General features: G+C 38.2%; 1 protein-coding gene across 2 annotated transcripts in view; it reads right to left on the bottom strand.

Moving 5' to 3' along the window:
* Positions 1–26755, bottom strand: part of MYO10 (myosin X) — a 242268-nt gene that overhangs the window by 173139 nt on the left and 42374 nt on the right. For both annotated transcript variants that reach the window (XM_056824276.1, XM_056824277.1), the window contains exon 2: positions 8637–8735. In XM_056824276.1, coding sequence (XP_056680254.1) covers positions 8637–8735 — 99 coding nt within the window. The remainder of the gene's footprint in view (positions 1–8636; positions 8736–26755) is intronic.

Here is a 26755-nt window from a genome sequence, read left to right as displayed (position 1 = left end):
TCAGCTTCCTGTGCTAAAAGAACTTTTTGGGTTATCACTAATATTATCTCCAGCTCATTTTTTTTTCTTCCTCGATAATTTTATTTTAATCATTGCTTTTTTTCTTTTCCATTATTTCTTTTCCTTGTTTGGCCTCTTTTCTAAATTGCCCCTTTTCTCCTCTACCTCTGCTCCCCCATGTTTTTATATCCCTTTCCCTTTGCCCCCCAAACTCTCTGCCTGCCACCTTTCAGCTGAAGATGGGCTGATGTGTGTGAACTTCAGAGAACGTGAGGCCTCCCAGCCTGCTTGTAGTTCTGTGGAGGGCTGAGCTAACTGCTACTGATTTCCCAACCTGATGCATATTTGAGAAGCTTATTGTGAAAAGCCAGTTTCTTTCTGTCACACAGATCTCTGTTCACATGCAGCTGGCTGTTAAGGGGAGCAGCTGTTTCTGCATGTAAGGCTCTGGAATGCAGCTTTGCTTGTAGCTAAAAGAACTGGGCATCCCTAGGCTCCCAAGACCCAGCTGACATAATCTACTTCCTTTCAGAGGAAACAGTCCAAGAACCTGGCTGCTGAGCTAAAACGTCTGGAGCCCTGTCATTTCTCCTCAACAACCATCTCCTTTCCCTTCCCACCTTACTGTTGCAAGTACACAGTTATGGCTGGCTCCTTTTTTCCCCTATGATCTTCTTATGGGGGAGAGGAAAAAAAAGTCTGGTTCAGGTGTTTTCACTTTAAGTTTTTACAATCTGATGATGAAATAAACTTCTTAGGGGAAAAATGATTGAAAGGATTGAATATATGTGAGTATGATGTAGTAGGGGGAAGATATAATAAGGGTATAAAGTTGTGACATATTAGCATGAACTTATTTTTTAAAAAGGCAAAAAGGCACTAATGAGGTAAAGAATTAAGGAAATTGAGAGACAAAAAGGGTGAAGAGCACTTGTGAGAAACATCACATCAAGAAAATTACATCAAATTTTAAAAACCACTTAATAGATCATTAATTCCAACTATTATGTAAAAGGACATATGGGGCCTATAATGTGAAATGTAACTATAAAGCAACAGGACTCATTTTCCTGTGGGGCCAGTCTTATTACTTGGTTACTCTGTAATAACTGGTTTCTTCTAGAGTTAAAAAAATGCTGAAAAGAGAGCGCAAACTTGTTTTTATTTTTTTAATGAGAAAACTTTTTTTTAAAAACATATCTAATTATGCTTGCTGTGAAAATGGAAAGGAAAAAAGTGTGGGAAAGCAGAGCCAGCAATTTGCAGAAGTCCATAATTAAATCTTTAGTGAACAAAAAATAAAAATCTGTAGGCCAGCATGTAGAGACAAGACAAGGAGAAAAATCATCGGCCATTTCACATGTTAAGAGGCTTTATTAAGTTTATGAGAAAAAAATCAAATGGTTCCTCAAGACTATTATGTGCCTGAAAATTAAACAGTTTACAGAAAGTAAAGTATTAATTATTATAAAACAAAATATTGACTTTAGCACTTACTTAATTCTACAAAATAGCCCACTAATTCATGGTTCTTTGAATCTAGCAGTGAACTATTTGTGTTCATACTTGAGTTTTTCTTTTTTATGTTGTTAATGTCACTTTCACCCCCCATAAAAAGACAACTAATCATGATTATTATTAATTAGTGGCAGAGAAGACATTCTAGAGGTAGAATTATGAGGATTTGGTAACTGAATAGATCTAAGACATGAAAGAGAGGGAAAAACAAAAAAATTATTCTAAGGTGTTTTTAAACCCTAACCTTCCATCTTGGTATCAATACTGTGTATTGGCTCCAAGGCAGAAGAGTGGTAAGGGCTAGGCAATGGGGGTCAAGTGACTTGCCCAGGGTCACACAGCTAGGAAATGTCTGAGGCAAAATTTGAACCAAGGACCTCCTGTCTCTAGATCTGACTTTCAATCCACTGAGCCACCCAGCTGCCCCCTCTAAGGTTTTGAACACAAGAGATGAGAGGAATAGCAGGAAGAAATAATGAAATCAGAAGGAAAAGCTTTAGGACAATGATATTAAACTGTGTTTAGGGCATGTGGAGTCTGAGGTGCTGGTGGGATACCCAGAATGGATGTAGTTGGGACATTCAGGTCAGGAAGTTTAAAGCTATAAATATTGATTTCTATATTCACAAGCACAGATATGATAGTTAAAACCAGGACGATGAATGAAAATATCAAGGAAAAAAGTAAAGAACGGTCTTACAAAATATCCACTTTCCAGGGTTTGATTCAAATCTAATAAACAGTATTGCCTCCTAAATGAAGATCCCTGGGGTTAAAATTGGGGCTGGGCCTAGATTTAGATAAGGCAATAACAGACCACATCTTCTTAGCGTTTAGAATGTAGTAAGGGGATAAATACTAACAGAGATCAGTTAAATAATATGGAATACATTTACTTACTATAAGGGTTTCTTAAAAGGGTATGTATACCTAAAAGGCGTTATCTGTCCTAAAAAGGTAGAACTACATAGTGTTTACTCTATAGAGTTTTACTGGCTTTGTTTTTAAGTTTTAACAGTTTTACAGCTATAGAAAAGGTCCTGTGAGGTATGAGAGATGAGATTAGACAGGGAGAAGGAAAAAAAGGGTTGTGAGGCTGACCACGTATCATCAGGAGAGCTCCAGCATTACGGAACATGCAGAGCAAGAGTACAAAGGTTGAAAAGGATAAAGACTGTCTGCGGGGCAGAGACTTGTCCAGTTGAGCCAGATTGTCAAATTCTCAGAGGTCAGAAAGGGATTAAAGCTGGAAAGCAGAGTGACGCCAGATTGTGAAGACTCTTGAATGCCAACCCAAAAACATATGAACTTTACTTAATAGGCAGTAGGGAGCCCCTAAAAATTTCTGGGCAAAGAAGTGATAGGAGAGCAGATTTTTATGTGTTAAGGGGTCAAAGATCATTTAAAAAATTATTTTGGGGTCAAAATGAATACAAATGGTAAAAGGTATGACTTTTAAATGAGGCACACAAAAAGGTCAAATATTTTTATACCCAAGTGAGATTAAACATGGCTCAAGGGAGAAATCAGGCATTTTACATTCAATCAAAGAAAGACCATTTGCCTCTAGTTCTTCAGTGAAGAAATGTCTCATTAAGCATAATTCTGACAAGACGAAGCATGTGGTATAGGAATCAATGATCCTGCCTGGAGACCCGGGATAGTGGGGTGAAAGTAGACCATTACGTGCCAGTGATGTGGGGCAGTAAACAAGACCAGGGATGAGGCCTTAAAGGAAGAATGAGGTCTGAAAGAAGAAAAAGAAAAGTCAAAGTCAAGAGTCAGGAAGTCTAGGAAGAGTGCAGAGCAGAAGGGGTAAGGCAAGTCAGCTAAGACTTTTCCGCTCTGTCCTGGGACAAATTGCATGTCAAACCATAAAATACAAATGAGTCAGGGGGGAAAAAAGTCATTTGTCAGATTTAAAGTTCAGAAAATGTACTCAGCATATTGTCCCGCTTCATGTAATTACTAGCTTTCTTGATTCATACTGATTGGCTTATCTTTTGTTCATCAACCATGTTGTTTGGTGCAAAATTGTATTTTAATCCATGATTAAAGCATTTATTTAACGAATAATTTTACAGTAAATTTGTCCTACTGGGCTATTTCAGGCCAATTAAAAGTTAAAACTTCATTATGGTTTGAACAAAATTTTTAAGGTTGTCGTGAATGAAAGGGGAAAACTGAAACATTAAGCTAAATTCTCTGGGTCCAATGCTACAGAAGAATTCTTTTAAAGTATTCTATTCATATATATGTCCACAAGACCAAATCTAAATGATACTGTATCCCCAGGATTCTTGTGGGGTTTTGTGTGTGCGTTTTCAAAGTTCAAATTATGAAAGTCCATCACACAGAAGGTGATTCATCCAGCTTCCTATCAAAAGGAAGTTCATGCTTCACTAAGGAGCTCATTACTTCTCTCCATGGGGACCGGGTAGGCCCTGACTTGTGATTTCATATATAGGGAATTCCCAAGTGATAACATGCCCTCTATCAATGCAGATCTCTACTCCTCTGCAACTCAGTTACCTGAAACACTCAGAGGTTAAATGAATTGCCTGGAGTCATACAGTCACTATACAGTGTTGGGACTTTCTAATTTTAACACCAGCTCTTTAACCATTTTACCACACTGCCTGATATTACAGTGATGAGACTGAGTATCTCTTTTTTTTTTTACATTGGAAGTACATGGCCACCCAGTGGAATTTCTTTTCAGCTCTGGGAGAAAGGAGGGAAGAGGGGAAGGAAAGAAAATGAGTTGTGCAAACATGGAAAAATATTTAAAAAGAAATTTAAAAAAAGAAAAAAGAGAAAGAAAGTATATGGCATGACTAATATAGAAATATTTTGCATGACTACACAGATATAATCTATATCTATATCAAATTATTTGCCTTCTTAATGAGGAAGGAGGGAAGGAAAGAATTTAGAACATTTTAAAAACCAAAATGTTAAAAAATTGTTTTTTTAATGTAATTGAAAAAACGATAAAAAAGATTACTGAAAATAAAGTAACTGACAATACTAAATACCTTAGTATTCTAAGATGCCTTCCAATTCTGATTTCCCATAAATTATTATCAATGTTTATTTACAGGAACAAAATTTATAATGAAGGGAAAACAATTAAAATGACTTGGCATCACCATGCTCCAAGACTGACCTTGTCTTTATTTTTTTCCATCTGCTAATGCTCTCTCTTCAACTACATCCTCCCATTCACCCTCACCTGAAAAGGTATTAGAATAGCAGTTCATCAGTTCCCTGCCATCTTGGACACTAAAGATGGCAACCACATCTAGGCCAAGAAGCTCTGGATAGACTGTTTACCAGTGTACTCTGAAATGATTGTTGGGACAAGGGAGATCCCAGTCTGAGTTGTCAGTGGAACTGGTAAAAAAGGGCCTCCTGAGAACAGGCTCTGAATCCTAGGCAAATGGTAATATTAGGTCAGAAGAATGGCAGGAAAGGAGATTAGGTGGAAGTCAGTCAGATTGAAAGAAAGGAAGAGGTAGGGTTGTGGGAAAGAGGAAAAAAGTCAGAGATGTTGAGAAACACTTCCCCACCCTCTCAGGTTGTAATTAAAAAGTTAATCTAAGATTAACTTTTTATTAATTAATAGAAATTATTATTTTATTATTATATAATTATTAATTAATAGAAATGAGACCACAGATACATCCTCTGACCCTAGCTCTACCCAAGAACCCAGAAACAACTAAAACAACTTAGCCTTACCTTTTTATAACCTATTTGAAAGGCTAATATAATTTCAAAGGCAAGGATAAGTAGCCTCTACCACATTAACTGCCCTCTCCATTCCTATCCTGTACTTCCTGCTTCCCTGACACCAGAACATTTCATTCCATAATTTAAGACAAAAGATTTAAAATTCAATCACAACTAGGAATTTTGGCGCATCTGAATCTGTGAGTTTCAATCAAAATTAAAATAATTTAATAAAATAAATAAAAATAATATTAGACCTTTGTCCTATTCCAAAAGGGAGAAAAGTTAGAAAAATAAGGCACGGAGAGTGTGAGGGAAAAGCTCCAGGATACCATGTTGGGGATAATGGGAGGAGGGTATGATTTCCTGGTGGATTCTGGCAGTGTTGAGACGGCTTCTAGGTCATGTTGGGAACAAAAGAAGTTCCACTCCTATGGAGCCTTCAGACTTGGGGGGTGAAGGGGTGTATTGTCTATTGTATCCTTGTTACTTAGTCAATTAATATTTTATTAAATGCCTATTACATGCTAAGTACTGTCTTAAGCTCTGGAGATAAAAGGAAAGGCAAAATAACAGCCCTTGCCTTCATGGAGCTCACAATCTAATGATCTGATGCTGCAAATTATTTATTATTGATGTGTTATAGCTAAGTAAATTTCATTTTATTAACTGTTCAATAACCTATGAGTATTTCATTTGTCCCAACACTGAACCTGACCAAATAGGGTATGGCTAAATGCCCTTCATGGCTGGCCCTATAAAGGGGTATTTCATCATAAATTAAGTCTCTCAAGATGTATATTTAAAAGGATTTTTTTGAGGGAGCAGCTCAGTGGCTCGGTGGATTGACAGTGGATTGATTAGGACAGGTCTAAAGTCCTGGGTTCAAATTTGACCTCAGACACTTCCTAGCTGAGGGACCCTGGACAAGTCATCGAATCCCAATTGCCTAGCCCTTACCATTCTTCTGCCTTGGAACTAATACACAGTATTGATCTCTAAAATGAAAAGTAAGGGTTTAAAAAAAGGTCTCATCTAAAGAGAAAGGATATGAAAAATCATAAACTATCATTATTAATAGTAATATTAGTTTATATCATTTTGAAAAGCATGGACTTTAAAAAAAGAGCCATTTTCTCATGGAGTAATACAATGAGATGGATGTGTCTAAAATCTCTATTCCTTTTAAAGAAAATTGTCAATTTTGAATTGTCTTTATGAACTGTAGTAATCTGATCTTGAAGCATATATATGTGGAGACCACATTCATGACCTCATTATGTATATACAAAATAGCCTAATTACAGAAGAGCCATGTATGATGGGAAATGGAGGGAGGACAGTCATAAGACAAGAATGAAGACTAACAGATGGATTGCCCAAGTGTTCTCTTGGAAACCAATCAAGTTAAAAGACCTAGACTAGGAAAAAGCCTCTAGCACCGTGAGTGAAATTTCTGTAAATTCTCTCCTAAAGATTATAGGATCAAAGAGAAGTAAAAGAAACTTTAAAAGCCACCAAATCCATCCCCTTCATTTTCCAGATGAGGAAACTGAAACTCAAAAAGGTTACATGATGTATCTGGATCACACAGCTAGTCAACATCTGAGGCAAAACCTGAACTCAAGCCCTGCCTAGTGCCCAATCCACTATGCTTCACTGCCTCTAGATCAGTGGCTCTTGACTTTTTTTTTGAGGCATGGATGCCTTTCACATTCTGGTGAAGCTTACAGTCTCTTCGGAATAATGCTTTTAAATGCATAAAATAAAATATCTAAGAAGAAATCAATTAGATGGAAATAAAGCAAACAGAGGATTTTTTAGAAGTCCCCAGACATCCTCTCCCCCTAAACTCTTGGTCTGTGCCACAGAACAGGATAGCCAAGAACGAGAAGGCATAGACGGGTTGTGATTTTTACTTATAGAAGGAATATCTCCATTGATAAGATCACAGATCTAACAAGTATTAAGCACTGGCAAGTAATGATAACTAACACATAGAGGGCTCTACAAGGTTTGCAAATAACTTTATTTTTTCTATTTTCCATCTCAACATGAAAAGAAGAATCATTACCTATTCTTGGGTTGTCAAGCTACCTATAACAGGAATATGGAAAAAAATAAGATTCTAAAACTTTTAATATATTAATTAATAATGTAATATATAATAATAAAACCCAGAGCCATAACTAGGGAAGTGCGACTAGAATTTTGCTCCAGGGTGCCAAAACAGAAAAGGAACTGGCATGACTTGCTCTCTTAGCACCTGAGCAAGGGCTTAGTGCCCAGTTAATTAGAATTATTTTTTGGACCAGACCCACAACTTCATTAGTAATAAGTAATTCCTGCTGATGAGGAAATGATCTCTTGCTGATGAATGTAAATCAGTACCTGTTCTGCAAATTGTAGTTTAAGAGAGCTGCCTGGGACACTACGAGGCTAAGGGACTTCCTGGCACTTTATACAGTGCCTGGCACACGAATAATTGTAAGTAAGTTGTCTGACTCGCTAGTCTATGTGTGAGGAAGGAAATGAACCCAGAGCTTCCTGACTCCCAGCCTGGCTGTCTATTCACTACAAAGGAGTGGCCGCTCAGTGATAATAGTTAAAATAGGAAATTAGGAAGTGACAGCACACCTCAAGAGAACTCTTTCCCCACTCTGACCCTTTCCCAGTCTCTTCTTCCCCTTACTTCCTCCCCGCCAGCGTACAGAGCCTATCCACACACAGGGCCTTATGTCCCAGGATATCCTGCCCCAAATCTGTGTCAAGAAGTTGATTTGCTGGTATATTTGGAGCTGAATGTTTTTGGCACCAAAAATGCTATTCTAGCACTGAGAAAACCCTAAAATCTATTTCCAGATCATGGTTTTATTCTTAAATTGTTTGAGACACACAAATGGGGATCAATCAAGGAGAAAAATGAAGTGATTGAATAGACTTAGAAAATGGAAGTTTCTCACAACTAATGAAGGATCTAATAATAACAATCTAAACTGAGTTTACTAATTAATTATATATTTTTTAAATTAAAAAGTATCAACTGGGGCATCACTCTGATTCCTGGTAGACATTAGGATATTTATAGATGCTCTAAGAATATAACAAGTTTGTAGTTGAACTGCAATTTAGCAGCAAAAGAAAGAACATAATGTCCTTCCATCATATTTTATTTGTGTCATTCACTTTATGAGACTTCATTTGGAAGAATTTTAATAGATAGAAAATATTCATGAAATTATGCATTCCATCTCTCTGGACATTGCTAGATCAGTTGAAACACAGAGAAGTGTATAAAATTTCAAAACCACAAAAGAACACTTTTTAAAAAACAGCCCCACAAACCAGACACTGATTTACAAAGTGATATGCCTGCTCCTTACCTGACCATAATCTGTCCTGAAGACAACAACTCCCTCTGCACAGGAATTTACAGTACTTGGAAAGTGCTGGCCATTTTCTCGCAACCAGACTCGGGTTCCCTGTAAACAAAATGAACACAAATAAGCTTTAAGCCTGGAAAGAATTTTAAAACAAACCACAACTCCCCCAAATATCATTACTACTGTATACCTTTCCCTGATTTGGAAAAAAAAAAAGATCATTTAAAAACTAAGATACTAACCCAAAGAATCTGTCTTCCCAGCAAGCGAGCCTCTATCCCCAGTTACCTAGTCTCAGCATATAGCTGTGGCTTTGGAAGAGGGGGAATGGTAGGTGGAAGAACAGACCTCGCCTGGCTTCAAGTCTAGGCATGGTGGCAAACATCTATAATATAATCCCAGCTGCCGGGAAGGCTGAAGCTGGAAAGTGATCTCTTGAGCTTGAGTTTTCTGGAGTGAGTATCCACAGTGATGTTGGTATTAATATTGTGTGCTCACCAGGCCTGGGAGACTACCAGACTGCCTAAGGAATAAGGTCCATGTGTAGTAACTGTATTTCCAAGCCTGGGTGACATGGGGAGACTCAGTCTTAAAAAAAAAAAAATTATTAGCATCCTTTCTTTTTTATATTATCTTCATTCCTGGACATTTCTTCTCAACAATTTCCCTGCAATTCATCTCTTGTTTTTAAAAGATGAGGGGAAAAGTAATTTCACAAAAAACCAAAAATAAATAAAAATGTCTATGGGGGAAAAGAGGGGCTATGTACCACCACAGCTTACCCTTCTTAAATAAATAAATGTGGAAACATTCACTTGGAGTGTTACTAGGCCAAAAAGAGGAGAAAAGGAACAAGCATTTATTAAGTAAAGTACTGGGCACAATGTGTGCTTTATTATTTAGTTATTTTTATTACTTATTCATATTATATATTATTTGTTAAATAATATCTCATTGAGTTAATGCCTCAGTTGGGTGCTAGATGAATTGGAGATGAAGCCAGCATTCCTATATCAAGGGCTGAAGTCAATTTCCAGTTCTACATTTTCCAATGGCTGAAATGTACTCCCTCCTCATTTCCTCAGAGAATCTCCCTCTTCCTTCAAGACACAGCTCAAATACCACTTTCTACAATAGGGTTCTTCACCTGGGACCCACAGACCTCTCCCAAGAGGGTATTAGATTGTGGGGGTGTGTGAGGAGTATTTGTGGGGAAAAAATACATATTTAAATATAACTGGTTTCCTTTGAAATTCTATATATTTCATTTTATGCACCTAAAAAGAACATTCTGAAACAAACTTCTTTATCATTTGTAAAATACATTCTGCTATCTCTCTTATTGCCAAAGAGCTCCACACAAAAAGACTTATGAACCCCTTTTCTACATGTGGTCTTTCCTGATCTCCCCAAAACATCCAATGCCCTCTCTCGAACTACTTTGCGTTTACTGGGTTATATTTATTTTGTATATGTATATCCATTGCCTTGGTGTGTCCCCCCCCCTACACTCATTCTACTTAGAATTATTGGAATATGAACTCCATGTGGGGACGGCCTTATTCTTTGTAGTCACAGTGCTGGTCCATAGTACATGCTTCATAAAACCACACACTCATGGACTGACTCAGAAGCTGAATGAGAGAGCTGATTTCTCTCCAATTTTAAAATTAACCTCTACTGTTTTATATGGTATCAACATGCTCCAAAAACTACGCATCTAAGTCACAATTATTTGACACTTTGTACGTCCTTTCCTTGTGAAGAAGCCATCAATATATGGATCTACATGGCTGACTTGGAACGGACCATTTTTTGTTCATCACGATCCAGTGTGACCTAGATGAACAAAAATCCATTTTCATATATGCCTTTCTAGTATATGACTGGATGGTGCTTGGGGTTAACTTTCCACACAATACAGCAACAACATGGAGCTAGAAGGCTTTAATATTAATAATAATAATTAATATTAATTAATAATTAAATTTAATATTAATATTAACCATAGAGTATGCTTCTTATGATAGTTGGTGGACATGTGAAGAAAGAGCTGATTGGAAAACCCAAGAGATTTTAATCAGCCCCAACTCACACCACTCTTGTTCCTGGTTCCCCGTCACATATTTTCTGAATCCAAAGTGGGGCTGACCATGCTGAAACTGATCTGAAAACAGTGGCACATTGATAAAAGTGACACGTGCGGCTGCCTATCAACTCTGGACAGTTATTAGCAAACAGCTGCTATCAAAATGCATCCTTTTTCTCCTCTAGCCTCGAAATAGTTCTACTTTAGTATCTACGCATGTACTATTAGTAGAACATCACTGTCCTTTATAAATGCATGTAACACATAACTTTAAGTCATGTACCTTTGTTTTCTTATTACATATACAAATAAAAAGAAGGGTTCAATTAGGAATCAGATAAATGCATTTAACTTAAATTTCAAGAACTTCAAAAAATCTATCCATCCTATATATGGAAAGAATTATGTGAAAAAGATACATAACATTACAAATGGTTTCCATTGGCACAACCATAAAGAACCCAAGGTTCTTGTCACACCACAATGAGATATAATAAATGGGATTTTGCTGAGGAGGAAGTCTAAAAGCAAAGCCTAAAAGGGGAGGAAAAAATACTATGAAATATGAAAATGGGGAGTACATCCTAATCCAAAAAGTATTTATTTAACACTTCCTATGTTCAAAGTATTGTGTTAGGTAATGGAGATACAAAGATACATAGGAAACAGATCTAGCTCCCACAGAAGAGTAAAATTTTCTTTAAAGGGGGGAGGGGGGCAGCGGAGTAGCTCAGTGGGTAGAGAACCAGGCCTGGAGATGGGAGGTTCTGGGGTCAAATCTGACCTCCAACACTTCTAAGTTGTGTGAATGATCCTGGGCAAAGAGCAGGGCCAGCCCTTCAACTCATTCCCATCCAAAGTAGGCAGCAGAGCCCAACTGAAAGAGCATCGCATGTAGAGTGAGGGGGCCCCCATTTCACATCCTGTCTCTGACACACTTAACAATTTTCTGTGACCCTGGACATCGCTGGCTCTCAGTATCATCTCAGAAATGACCTCTAAGGTTCCCTCCAGAGCTATGATCCTCTGACTTGGTAATTGAGAGGATGGACAGAAAGAAGAGAAAGAAAGAGAGAAAAGTCAAAGATGACTGTGATGACTGGGGCCAGCTAGGTGGCTCAGCGGATTGAGAGTCAGGTCTAGAAATGATTGATCCTGGGTCAAATCCGGCCTCGGACACGTGTGTGACCCTGGACAAGTCACTTGACCCCCACTGCCTAGCCTTTACTACTCTTCTGCCTTGGAACCAATACATAGTATTAATTCCATGATAGAAGGTGAAGGTTTAAAAAAAAAATTACGTCTGGGCAAGGAAAAATTGAAAGCATAAAATACAAAGGACAAGAAGTCCTTTTGTTTGTGTGTTCTTTTTTTAAATAGCTACCTTAAAGTTCAACTATAGTCTTGACTTTCAATCCTCACTGATGGCAGTGACCACAATAGAAAAAGGGTCGTTGGGAGAAGTGGGAGAGGGAAAGGGAAAAAGAGAGGGACAGATATATGAAAAGAGTTGAGTTCTGAAGATTCTGGATTGGAATATTGATGGGATATTCAACTAGATGTGTGATGACAGACACAGAGGGGAAGATAATGGGGCTGGAAAAGCAGATTTTGGCATCAGATGCATAGCACTGATGAGTAAAGTCACAGCAGCAAGTAGTCACACCAAGAGGCAGAACATAAAGAAAGAAGAGGACAGAGTGCTGGAGAGACACCCGCATTCAAGAGGCAAGGGGAAGGGGCAGCTAGGTGACAGAGCAGAGAGAGTACCATGTCTGCAGTCCGGAGGATCTGGTTTCTAATCTGGCCTCAGATACTTCTTATCTGTGTGGCCCTGAGCTGATCACTTAACCTGACTTCTGTCTTAAAGAGCTGTTTTTAAAACAGAAATTAGAGGGTGTTTTTTTTTTTTTTAAGAGGCAAAGGTCCAGCAACAATTCAGAAAGATCAGATAGGTGGAAGGACCAGAACCAGGAGAAAACAGTGTTCAAGTAACCAAAGGAAAAGAAAAGTGATAGAATTGATTTTATTAGACGCCCTAAAGACATCAAAAAACATTTAAATCTTCTGCCCTCTATGACCAAAGAAAACAAGTCTTCCACATAAGAACCCCTCTAATACTTAAGATAACCGTCAGAACTGCAAGAGACCTCAGAAGTCTTGCAGTACAATCCCCTCATTTAACAGGTGATGAAAATGAGGCTCAGGGCAGTCATTTTTTATAGAATGTTTATTTGTGAATTCATCTTTGTGGATATTCCCATTACTCACAGATGACTGAAACTCCTTAGAGCTTAGTAAGAGGTCTTCATGAGAGTCTATGAACAGCAAAAATTCATCCAGTAGTGGACAACCTTCTGGTGAAAGGTTTCTATTGACATACCCACCCTCCTCAATCCTTCTGAGCCGATAAGGATGCCCTAGTATACCTTTTGCTCTGGTGGCACAGCCTTTGAGAACTCAGGGTTACCTCTACACCACAATGAGCCATCAGAGGACTATGACAGAGGGTATTACAGAAAAAAACAGATCAGAAAGGTAAGGGTCTTAAAGTAAGCAACTTGCAGGGACCCTCACTGATTGCAGACTTTCTCTACAAATAATTTCACTGATAAAAACACAGTTCTCATTTATTATAGCTCACCAATTAGCCTCATCCAAGTGTTTCCTGATGTTTTGGGGCCATATAACAAAACAATGCACTTTGATAACTGAGATAAACCTGTCAATTAGTGGTAGATTAATTAATTTTAACTAGTTTGATTACTGAGTAGAGGGTTCTGACCTCACCCCTCTAGTCTTTAGTTTCTTCTATAAAAGAGAAGAATGTTCCTAATGACTTCTAAAAGTCTCTTTCAGTTCTGAATTTATAATCCTATGATCCTTAGAAAAGACATGTGGAAAAAGAAAGCTAATTACAGTTTGCAGGTATTTTCTATTACCTGTTAAGTCTTTTGGTTCAAAGTTTTGGTCTCAGACAGTGTTCTGCCTCAAGGCTCACCACTCCCCTCACTGCTGGCCATTCAAGTTTAAATAGTATTGACACAGCATTACAGGATCCAACAGAAATACACACTCCTGTATTTCAAAGGTCTTCTGGCCAGGTGTGAATAGCTGCTGATAAGCAAAAATCTCCAGAAGTCAAGCAATAAGCCTATCAGTGCCTGCTTGGTCTTCTGGGCAAGGAAAAGTTGAAAGCATAAAACACAAAGGATAGTCCTTCTGTTTATGTGTGTGTCCGTCCGTCTGTCCATCCGTCCTTCTTTCCTTCCTCCCTCTCTTCTTTCCCTCCCTCCCTCCTTCCTTCCTTCCTTCCTTCCTTCCTTTCTCTCTTCCTTCTTTCCTTCCTCCCTTCCTCCCTCTTTCCTTCCTTCTCCTCTTTCCTCCTTCCTTCCTTTCTTCCTTCCTCCTCTTATTCTACTCCCTCTCCCTCTCTCTCTCTCTCTCACCCACACTCACACTTAAAGTTTAAATACTTTACCAGTGGTCTCACACTAATGTTTTAACACAAGAAGTTCTTATGCTTTCTTTGAGCCCAAGGCTTTGTACTCCAGCTCTTTCTGTTACTAAGTTCTGATAGCAAGATCCTGTAAGAACTCCAAAAGCATACAATAGGGATGTGGTTGCTGATATATTAAAGAAGTTGGAACTTGGGGGTCGTGTGGGGAGGCAGCTAGGTGGTTGGGGGATTGACAGCTAGGCCCAGAGAAGGGAGGCCCTTCCTTAAAATCTGGCCTCAGACACCTCTCCTAGCTAGGTGACCTTGGGCAAGTCATTTAATCCCTGTTATCTAGTAAAGAAGGCTGAAGGACTTCAAATGAGAATAAAATTCAAATGCTTCAGCTTCACAACGTAACAGTTAAAATTTAGGGGAGACTGAGGCAGGTAGAAATTTGTTTCTCTCTGCAAGGAGTATTATATTTTATAAGGTTTATTAAAGATTAAGGATTAAAGAAAATACAGGATAAGAAACACGTGCCTAGGCCAGAGAGGCCTAGACAAGATAATCTCACATCATGGAAGAGCTGCATCTGCTCCAAAACGGAAGTCCAAAAGAGACCACAAAAGCCTTTGCAATCAGGTTAAATCCCTTCTCGATCTCAGCTCACCTGAGAATTCAGTGAGATTACAAAGCATTTTGGGGAAGTGGAGCAAAGGCTTGTGGGGATTGTAGTCCTGTATTCGAGTCTATTTTTTACAGCAACAGGCACTGAAAAGCCTTGCAGAGGGTGAGTAATGTGGTCAGAGCTATGGCTTTTGGTAGCTGTTTACAAGATGGTTTAGAAAGGAAAAAGACTTGGTAAATAGGGAGTACAATTAGCTATTACAATATAGTAACAAGGACCTAAATCAGGACTGAAACCAACGTGAGAAATGTTCAAGGAAGAATTGACAGGTCAGCAATTGACTGGACAGAGGAATAAGAGAGAAGGAAGAACAGAAGATTGGTTAACAGCACTCAGCCAGGAACCGTGATGAGCCTGCCTTGAAGGATGACTCCAAGATGGCAAACGTAGGTGGCTAGAAGGATGATGGTGCCCACAACAAAACAGGCCAGTTCGGGATCAGGAAGGAAGAGAATGAGTCGTGCTTTAGCTGTTGAATATGAGATGCCCGTGTGACAGCCTGGTGGTGACATGTTCAGCAAGGCAGCTGGTAAGGGACAGCTGCTCCGGAGGATTGTTATGGCTGGACATGAAAATTTGGGAATTTATGTATGAAGATGATGAGTGAACCCACAAAGCTGATGAGATCACCAAGAGATGGTGTAGAAACAGCAGGCAGTGTGGGACCAAGGTTTGGGGGTGCAAACAGAGCAGTACAGGAATAATGACCCAGCCAAAAAGCCAAGACAGGGAAGAGAAGAACCAGAAGGGAACGGTGGGTACCGCATGTTCAAGGAGGAGGAACTATCAAGAAAGTAACCGACTGTGTCTCAATTGATGCAGAGACAAGAAAGCACTGGATTTACCAGATTGCTGGTAACCTTGGAGAAGGCTCCCCGCCCCCCCAAATGTCTCTATGCATAGAATAGATATCCATAATTATTCCCAAGCAATGGTTTCCACATTCTAAAGACTGAGTCTTGCTACAATCCATGAAACTCTTATGCTTTTGCTTGTCAAAGTACCAGAATCCTTTCTTACTTCTTGTAGTCAATATTTCTCAGTCTGTATGAATGGTATCTCATCGTGACTGTCAGAATCCCAAATTAGAGGAGGCAGTTGGGTGGCTCAGTGGATGGAGAGCCAGGTCTAGAGATGGGAGGTCCTAGGTTCAAATCTGGCCTCAGACATTTCCCAGCTGTGTGACTCTGGACAAGTCACTTAACCCCATTGCCTAGCCCTTACCACTCTTCTGCTTTGGAACCAATATGCAGTATTGACTCCAAGATGTAAGGTAAGGGTTTAAAAAAAAAAAAAAGAATCTCAAATTAGATGAACCACCATATGCTCTGTATGGGACAGCAAGAGGGTGCAATGGATGGAGAGCTGGGTCTGGAGTCAGAAAGACTCATTTTCCTGAATTCAAATCTGGCCCCAGACACTTACTAGCTGTGTGACCCTGGGCAAGTCACATAACTTGTTTGCCTCAGTTTCTTCATCTGTCACATGAGCTGAAGAAGGATATGGCAAACACTCCAGTAACTTTGCCAAGAAAACATGAATGGGGTCATAAGGAGTTGGACATGACTGGACAACAATAAAGTAATATTAAAAGAGAGTGGAAATTCCAATGGTACTTCTATATCAAAAAATTTAAAACCAGTGCACTATCAGTCAATCTAATGAGGGCAGGAAGAGAGAGAGAGGGGGAAGGGGTAGATCTGTTCTGTGCTCCGGTGAGTCCTGATAAGAGATGGAGCTATCAGTCCTGGGGGAGGCCTGGAAGAGCCGGGAGAGATTAACATAGACTTTTAGACACTATCAAGAGTGCATGAATAGGGGACAGCTAGGTGGCACAGTGGATTGGGAGCCAGGCCCAGAGACAGGAGGTCCTAGGTTCAGACACCTGGGCAAGTCACTTAACCCCCATTGCCTAATCCTTACCACTCTTCTGCCTTGGAACCAGTACACATTATTGATTCTAAGACAGAAGGTAAAGTTAAAAAACAAAAAAAAAGAATCCATGAATAAAGAAACAATTATTAAGTGCTTATCAACCAAACTACACTTGCCCAAGAAACATTAGGCTATCTTGGGGTAAAAGAGACTGAAAACGATTCTTTCCATTCCCCAATAATCCAAGAATCAAATCAGATTTACCTAGAAGGCTGCCAACATCAGCCTAATAATTTCATTTCACAATTTGAGAAAACAGACTTCCACTTAAACAGTGTAATCAGTTCCTGTGTAATAATGTCAACCAAAGAAGCTGTTTAAATGACTCGTTACCTTCTTGGTTGTGTAATAAAGAAGTGAATTTGTAACATAAATAAAGATACCTTATCCTTAGATAGCTACTTCAAGAGCTTTTATATAAATTATAGGGCCTTCAAAGTAACCCTTTGAATTAAGAAAGGTTAAACATCACTCTCCTGTTGATAAAAGAGAAAATTCAAGACCCAGGAGGATGTGATTTGCTCAAAGTCTTGGAATTTTTAAATGAATAAATGAGCACCAGAATCTAGGACAGTGGGAGTCATCACCAAGCAAGGGGTAAAGTGATGGAGAGAGGTTTTTTTTTTTTACCACTTTCTGTGTAGCTTTACTATGGGGACCTTCGTTTACCTTCAATTGAATTAGAACTAATATCAAATATGCATACGTGTGAGCTGTAGTTAAAAAGCAGCATATTGTTCTGATTCAGATGACTTAAATAACCAAAATAAATTTCAATAAGTGGTTGACGGAATTCTGAAGAACTTATGACAAAGAATACTATCCACCTCCAGAAAAAGAACTTTTGGAATTAGAATGCAGATCAAAGCATACTATTTTTTACTTTATTTGTGTTTTTATCTTGGGATTTTGGTATTATATTAATTTTTTTCCTCTAACAATGACCAATATGGAAGTGTTTTACATGACAATACAAATATAACCCAGATCAAATTGCTTACCATGGTGGGGGGGGGGGGGGAAGGAAACAATTTGGATCTTATGATTTGGGGAAAAAATGTTGAAAATTGTTATTACATGTAATTGAGAAAATAAAATAGTAAATGACTGACTGCATAAAAAAACATTCTTCCCAAGAAATCATCTTTTTAGGCTAAACTCTATAATTAAAAACTACTCACCAAGAGTACTAGAATTTGGAAGAAAATTGAAACTAAAGATGACTGCCTACAATATGAAAAATAATTTCCCAAGCCAAAAGAGGGAGAAAGGAGAAGTCAGAGAAGAGATATAGATCCCCCCAGAAAGAAGACATAGATACATGTGTCTATCCTCCTTAGGACTTCTGACAGCTCTTGTTTAAAAAAGAATCGCAAAGGCTTTTACAATGAAATATCCTGAAAAAACAAGCATGACTTCTTTCTAAATATACTACTTCTATGTTCTTTGGTGCTAGCCCTGGAGCCAGTTCTGAAACCTACAATATGACTCATCAAGCAATAAATGCCTCGGACTTGAATTAACTGTAACTCCTTAAGTTGTAGTCTTCTTCCAACAAGATCAAACCCTGTCTTACCCCTCGAGATCAAGTAACAGCTGTCTAATAACCTTTATGTAAGTCCCATTGCTTTTTTTGAAAAAATGAAGTACTGAACTACACTATCTCGGGTATGAAGCAGTTTTCTTTTGTTTTTTAAACCTCTGTTGAAAATTTCTCACTACTGAGATGAATTCGTAGGAAACTAGGGTTTAAGAAGACATAGCAAGCCAGGCAATGACTCCAAAAGACAAAACTGTGAGGCTTTTAAAACTACCACTACATATAATTCATATTGTTGTTTGCACATCTGTAATCTATCTTGGCTCCTTATGGCACTGGTGTTGACTGCCATATGGAATAATTCTCCTAAAAACTAATTGAATGGAAAAGCATGTAGGGCCTGTGGGATTATATTGGGGAGAGGAACACAAAACATTCCTCTGATCACTCAAGATGCTGGTTGTCCCTTATTAGGGTAGCAACCTTTGATAGGTGATCTGCTTTTCCAAGGATAATTCTGGATAGTTTCCAAACAAGTTTACATTTTATTCCCCACCCTCCAACCCTGATCATATTTATATCACTTAATACATAAGTACATACACCTTTGGTATTTATGCAACTCCAAGATCCCTGGGACAATTCTAGCCTATTCTCTTATGCAATACTGTATTAAGTAAAGGTGTAAACTAAAATAACTAAATCCATTCAGACTTGTTAGACTAGGGCAGACTTTGAAATGAACTTCAAAGCAAAATGTCAACAGATTTCATGGCAATCCTGGTCAGATATGAAAGAGAAGTAAATCTTTAATAGGAAGAAAGGAAGCGATATCAATTTCATTGTGAATTTCACCTTAACTCCTGCTTTTTGGAAAATGAGTTAAAACTTTTTGGGGGGGGGGGGACTTTTTCACACACTGGCTGAAGAAGGTAAAGCTTTGTTCTGTTTTAATTAGGAAAAAAGTAACCAGTTAATTTGAGATACCATGATCTATGGCACGCTCTACATATAACACCAGAGGTAAAAGAATATTGTGAAGTCAAATGCACAGGTTAACACGCCACTCTCCAACTGCCTATTTGTCACCTCTTGGATGAGCAGAGCCAAAAATGAGATTTTTAACAGCGTGTGGGGATGATAAAGCAAGAAGACTACTGTTAAATCTTGGCGGAGAATGCCTACCAAACTGAAGGCCTACAGAGCTATTGGGCTGACCTCTTTTGTTGTATGCCTGTGAAACCCAGACAGTAAATCAGTTCCACACCAGAAAACTGAACATCTTCCATTTCAATTGTCTTAGGAAGATTCTGAAGATCCACCTGGCAAAATAAGGTATTGGGCACGGAGGTCCTTTCTCAAGCTGAACTGCCAAGCATCCAGACTCTCCTGCAGACAGCTCAGTTCTGATGGGCTGGCCACACTGAATGGCAAACATATGTTTACTTAAAAGACTATTCTATGGAAAACTCACACAAGGCAAGGGTTCACAGAGAGGTCGGTGGAAGCGAAAGGAGGGCACTCTTCAGGTCCCTCTGAATAACTATGCTATTGATTTTGAAACACGGAAAACCTTGGCACAAGCCCATCCACCAGGGTGTGCTGGCATCGAAGAAGGTGCCTAGGAGCAAAGCAGAATTTCAGTAGCTCAAATGGAATGTGAGATGTGCAAATTAGACACATCTCTCCCCCAAATGTTCATATGGACTTATTTGTGCCCAACCTATGGTAGAACCTTTTAAGCCTATACTGGTCTGATCAGCCACAGCCATACGTTGCTCTCAGCATCTTGATGTCATTTTGATCCTTTTCAAGTATGAAGGGCAACAATAATGTCTATTTGCATCTATCAGCAGAGACAAAAATAGGATTTCTAACAGTATATGGGATAAAGCAAGGAGAACTAGAGTGGATAAATTTTTACTTTAAAGCACAAAGAAAAGGTTATACCATTTTTAGCCGCAGAGAATGAATTCCACTCCCATCCTGCATCCAATGGACTATAAGCTCCTCAAGAATAGGAATTGTTTCATTATTTTGTCTTTGTATCTACAGTGCCTTGCACACAGTAGGCACTTAATAAATACTCAGAGACTAATTTCAAGGTAAATACTCAGACAGTTTTAAAGGCTAACTAAAGGAAACTAAATAGAGGGCCAAAGTCAAACTGGGTTCTAGTTCTTTCTCCTTGACAATCATCATGAGACAACAAAATATTATCTTGACAGATTTTCAATTTTAGAAAATGAAGTGATCAAGTTGAAATTACTCCACATTACTTTACAGTACCTAGTTCTTAAATAGCACTTCCTCTCCTAATTTTCTTTTCTTTTTCATCAAATACCACATTTACCTTTTATTATATTTGATTACTTCACACTAGAAATATTCAAGCTTATTTTATTGAATGTAGGAATGTCATTCTATGGGGATAATTTAGACACTGTGATTTATATCATTTTTCTCAGACTATCCAATGAGAGTAGTATTTGAATGCTACCTAAAATTTGCTAATTTATGTGATTTTCCAACATGACACAAATACAAGTGACCAGGATTATTTGTGCAGAGAGACTAGGTACTCTGATAATAAAATCCACAGTTTATAAAATACACATACCTATATAATCCATTCTTTCACAGTATATTATATTCCTTCAAAATAGATGCCTAAGTTTTTAAAAGGATGATATAATTCTCTTGATTTTATATTTATATGGAGATAGAGAAGTATTACTCTATTCTCCATTACAATTCTATATACTTCTTCACACCAATTATTCCTTCACTCATAAATTTTTACTTTATGTACATTTAACAACAGACAAACCTGCCCCAAATTACCATCTGTCTCTGTTCTTGGACATAGTACAAAAGAGAGGAAAAAGTGAGATGGCAGAAAGAAAATTACAAAATTTTTATAACAAGGGTAACACATTGAATAAAGTGCCAAGCTCTCTTTTCTGTTCACATCCACGGTGCCTGGGAATTCCAGGAGTTCCCACTGCAGTGGGTGGTCTTTACATTCCACAAGGGATACAATATCTAAACAGATTTCACTGGGCAAAGGAAAAGGACTAATTGATTCTCCATAACGGATTTTCTTATCCCGAGACTTCTGTGTTTCGCCACCTTTTTTTAGGGCAACTGTATCAAGTTCTGAAAAGGAAAACCTAAACCACAGCCTACAACTTCTCATTAAAACTATTCTGATTTCAAATGAAACATGGTTTGTGCTAAACTGCAATTTCAAATGACAGGCCACTTGGGTCTGGAGATGCCAAAGTGGTGTGTTGGACCCAGTCACATGCCAAAATATAAAGGACACTAAAGAAGTGGTAATCTGACGATCAACATAGCAATTTACCATTAGCGCTTGGATCCTGCAGCCTGTTATAACATGCTTGAAACACTGGTTTAGGGAGTGACCCAAGGTACCACCTTAACTACTGGTCATAGCATAATGGCCATTTCTTATACCTCTAATTTGACTCATACTATTAAAATATGGTCAAACAATTTAAATTTGCCAGTGAACCAAATAACCAATTATTGCTGCTTTCTCTATACCCACATGACCCACCCGTGGCTGCCAGGAAAGCCAAGAGGGTATTTCCCCCTTTAGTTGGGATGGGGCGGGAGCATAAAGGAAAGGGAGGAGGAATTTGTCCCAAATTCAAACTTAGTACTGATTTTTTTCCATAGACGTGGCACTATAAATGGTAGTTGAGACTTCTGCCTCCCCTAAAATATCTACAGAATATTACTGGAAGGCAATATATTTGTAACAAGACACTTTTTTATTATTTTTCACTGTAATCACAGTGTTATGGCCAAAGTTCAGGTTATACACACACACACACACACACACACACACACACAACTAAACAAGCATATGCATATATATTCAAAAAGATAGCCGCTTGGTGAATTAATAAAAACAAAGACATAAACAAAGTTGTTGGTCAATCATTTTTTAGTCATATCCAACTCTTCATGACTTCATTTAAAGTTTTCCTGGCAAAGATAGCAGAGTGGTTTGCCATTTCCTTCTCGGGCTCATTTTATGGATGAGGAAACTGAGGTTAAGTGACTTTCCTAGGATCACACAGCTAATAAATGTCTGAGGCTAGATATGAACTCAGAAAAGTGAATTTTCCCAATTCCAGACCCAGTACTTTATTCATTGTGCCACCACCTACCATACACATATACATACATATATCCACACATACAGGATTACGTACATATGTATGTGTATACATGTCACTTGTAGCACTTTGATTTGGGAAAATATAAACCTGCTTCTAAATGACTACCTTATTAAAGAATTTTTGGAATAAAAATGGAAATGTTGAATTAAAATGTAGCAGACTGCCTGAATTTTTATAAAATTTACAACAGAAAAATAGTCCTCTAAGAAAAATCATCCAAACACAAAATCCCCCATTTAGTATCATCAAGCTTACAAATGCCAAAATGATTTTTAAAGGATTACAAGTGAGTTTTCCTTTTTAAAGTCCATGCTGATAACATTCAAACTCAATGGGCAGTTCTGCTCTACTCTGAGAAGATAGTAGTCATCAACCAACTCATAAAGGAAAATAAACACACATCTGAAACATCTGGATAGAAATCCAAGGATGAAGGCAACAATGGAAAATCTCCAACAAAAAGGGGACTTTGGTCAGGATCTTTAAAGTCTGTGTTCCCAAGTCAGAAAGGCAAAGTCATGCCAAGGAATTAAGCAGAGCTAAAGGGCAAGATGCCCAAGCAATGTACTTGTGGCTTTGGGAAAACACATCACTTGCCCCCATAAGGAAGTGTTCTTGGCTACAAGATCAGTTCCTATATCCAACCCCCCTTCAGACCTGGTTCATAAGAAATTTTTTACTCCAATGGTTCTGAGCTATTGCTATGAGAAATAATCAACAAGTAAGGAAGCTAATTAAAGATGGGAATGCAGCGACTCCAGAAAGAAAGGAATTCACTACATAGTGACATCTGTGTGGATGGAATACCAGCTTTATGATGTTCTGAAACATAAGATTAAAAAAAAATGAATGCTCTGACACATTGGGGAAAATATCTGAAGTGAATTTCTACATCCATCAAGTAAACTAGCCATGACAAAAGAATATGCCTGGGTTTTTAGAAAGAAATTGAAGGGCTCAGTGGCTAGAGAGACAGGTCTTAAGAGGTGAAATTCTGGGTTCAAATATGACCTCAGACTCTACTTAGCTGTGTGAACTGGGTAAATCACTTAGCCCTAAAGATTAAAAAGAGGGAAGGAAATTGGACAATGGATCCTACAAAGAATTAACTAGCCAACTTAGTAGATATAATGAAATTTCAAGTAACAATAAACATGTATTAAATGATACAAAGATGAACATCTAACATGTGTTAGCATATAGTTTAGAGTAAGGGAAATAATAGACATTCGATATAATCTCTCTATCCTTTCTTTTCATGAGAATTCACTAGTATTTAAGAGAAGCAGTAATGGGATTTAGAAGTAGGAAACAGTAAATGTAAAGAGGGAAAAGAATGTATCTTTTGTAAACTAAATAAAATTACAGCAAGCACAAAGACTTTTGCCAAGTTGGAACAAATCCCTCTAGGTGATAAAGAAAAAAGCATTATGAATTAGGTTTCTTCATTGTTGCCTTTTAATGGTAGCAATAAAGAATAAGACCATTAGGTTAAAAAGAAAGATGTTTGCTTTCTTTAGGAACTACATAAAACAAGACATTTTTTACCCTTGATTTATTTCCTTTCCAACCATTGATAAGAGAATTTTTTTTATCTTCATAAAACAAAAGCAACAAAAGTTGATAGAATAACAATGAAATTCTAACAGGATTTTGGCCACTCTACTTTTTAAGGAAAAAACAAAAACACAAATTTGCTCCAAATAGGAATCTCTTTGTACATGTTTTCATTGCCATAAAATTTTTGTTGATTGTGTACTTTGTGATCTGAACTATGAACCATGCAGTAAATAAATAAAACTAAAAATTAATATTTTTCATTCCCGCCCCATAAGCACGAGTGTTTCACTAAATTTTGTAAAATTTCAAAAAACTGTAACTCACTTTAATGTCTAGATATTTAACTCCTCTTTTGTGGTCCTAAAGAATTTTAGAGGAGGGGACCTAAAATAATCTAATTCCCTGATTTTACAGATTAGTATATTAAAGCCTATTCCCAGATGCCCAAACCTTTCAGGAAGCTCTATCATTAATTTAGTTAGCATTCTGAGAATTTGCTCAGTTCTCTCAATACATGTAATCTGATTAGTAGGCTTCTTAAAAGAAAATTCTACTTTAATCATCATTTACCTATTTTTTTTCTACCTACTCTGACAGTTCTACAAATGTACACATTAAAAAAGGATATTAATCCCTAAAAATCTCAAACCCAACCTCAGATATTCTGAAAATAGGCCATTTGGGGGGGAGGCAGCTAGGTGGCTTGGTTGATTAAGAATCAGGCCCAAAGACAGGAAGTCTTGGGTAGAAATCTGACCTCAGACACTTCCCAGCTATGTGACCCTGGGCAAGTCACTTAACTCTCATTGCCTAGCCTTTACCACTCTTCTGCCTTGGAACCAATACATGGTATTAATTCCAAAACAGAAGGTGAGGGTTTAAAATAAAAAGCCTATTTTCCAGCTAATTCGCTGGTGATTTACTGACTTCTGGGATTTAGATTCTTTAAAAATGAAGAATTTGTGCTTTTTATGTTTACACACAAAATATGATTTTTAGAACTAACTAGGTAAAGGAACTTACAACAAATTTATTATACAACTCTTTCAACTATATAAAAGTGAAGGCTCATTTCTTTTATTTAATTCTTTATGTACTTTAGCAACAAATATCATTGTCACCGATGTAGAGTCAAGAAGGGGCTCTCTAGTTTTGATAAAAGGACCACTAGTAGTTTCCTATGTGATAGGACAGAACATTGGACTTCAAATCTGTAAGACCTGGGTTCCAATCCTGACAGCCATTTAGTATTTCTAGGAAAATAATTTCACCCATCTCAATGTTCCTTGATTTTTTCCCATCATTAAATAATTAGAAAAATAAATATTTGCCCAGATCATTACTTTCACAGTTATGTGATGCCAAAATGAGATAATGCACATATGAAAGTACTTAGTAAAGTTCTATACAAAGAGAAGGTATTCTATGATAACATCTATACTGTCATGCTAAGCATTATTTAGCATCTTATCAAAAATCTTTTTGTGTTCTTTTTTACAAGCCATGCTATTCACTCCCTGCCCTCCAACTGGGAATACATGCAAATAAGTAAATGATCACTAAGTATTGTTTAAGAACTGCTGACTTAATTAATAATATGAAAACCTATAGGAAGTGTTCCATCTGAATAAAATGATTTTCAAACTTTCTGGTCTTAACGCTCTTTAAACTAACTCTCTCTCTCCCTCCCCCCCCTCCCCTCTCTGTCTCTCTCTCTCTCTCTCTGTCTCTCTCTCTCTCTCTGTCTCTCTCATCTTTCTCCCTTATCCTTTCTGATTAATAAGCTCTCTCTCTCTCTCTCTCTCTCTCTCTCTCTCTCTCTCTCTCTCTCTCTCTCTCTCTCTGTCTCTGTCTCTCTCTATCCTCTCTGTCTCTGTCTCTATCCTCTCTCTCTCTGTCTCTCTCTCTCATCTTTCTCCCTTATCCTTTCTGATTAATAAGCTATCTCTCTCTCTCTCTCTCTCTCTCTCTCTCTCTCTGTCTCTGTCTCTCTATCCTCTCTCTCTGTCTCTCTTTCTGTCTCTCTCTCTGTCTCTCTGTCTCTCATCTTTCTCCCTTATCCTTTCTAATTAATAAGCTATCTCTCTCTCTCTCTCTCTCTCTCTGTCTCTCTCTCTCTCTCTCTCTCTCTCTCTCTCTCTCTCTCTGTCTCTCTCTCTCTCTCTCTCTCTCTCTCTCTCTCTCTCTTTCTCTGTCTCTCTGTCTCTCTCTCTGTCTCTGTCTCTCTTTTAATAGGCAATGGTGGTTAAGTGACTTGCCCAGGGTCACACAGCTGGGAAGTGTCTGAGGCTACCCAGCTGCCCTCTCTTTTACACTCTTAAAAATTACTGAGAGGGTAGCTAGGGGTTTCAGTGGATTGAGAGACAGGCCTAGAGAGAGGAGGTCCTGGGTTCAAATTTGAGTTGTCACTTGGGTCAGTTCAAATCTAGCCTCAAGATGCTTACAAACTGGCTGCTTGGCAAGCACTTGACCCTGTTTGCCTCAGTTTCCTCATCTATACAATGATGTGGAGAGGGACATGGCAAACCCTTCCATCATCTCTGCCAAGAAACCCCAAATGGGATGACAGAGTGGGACCTCCGGGGGGTGGGTCCTTGGACTGGGCTGATGCGATCACTGGCTCCGAGGAAGCCTCTTGGATCGCGTGGCTCTCT

The sequence above is a fragment of the Monodelphis domestica genome, chromosome 3, assembly GCF_027887165.1.
Source record: "Monodelphis domestica isolate mMonDom1 chromosome 3, mMonDom1.pri, whole genome shotgun sequence".
NCBI classification, from domain to species: Eukaryota; Metazoa; Chordata; class Mammalia; order Didelphimorphia; family Didelphidae; genus Monodelphis; species Monodelphis domestica.
This window is presented reverse-complemented; position numbering and strand designations above follow the sequence as displayed.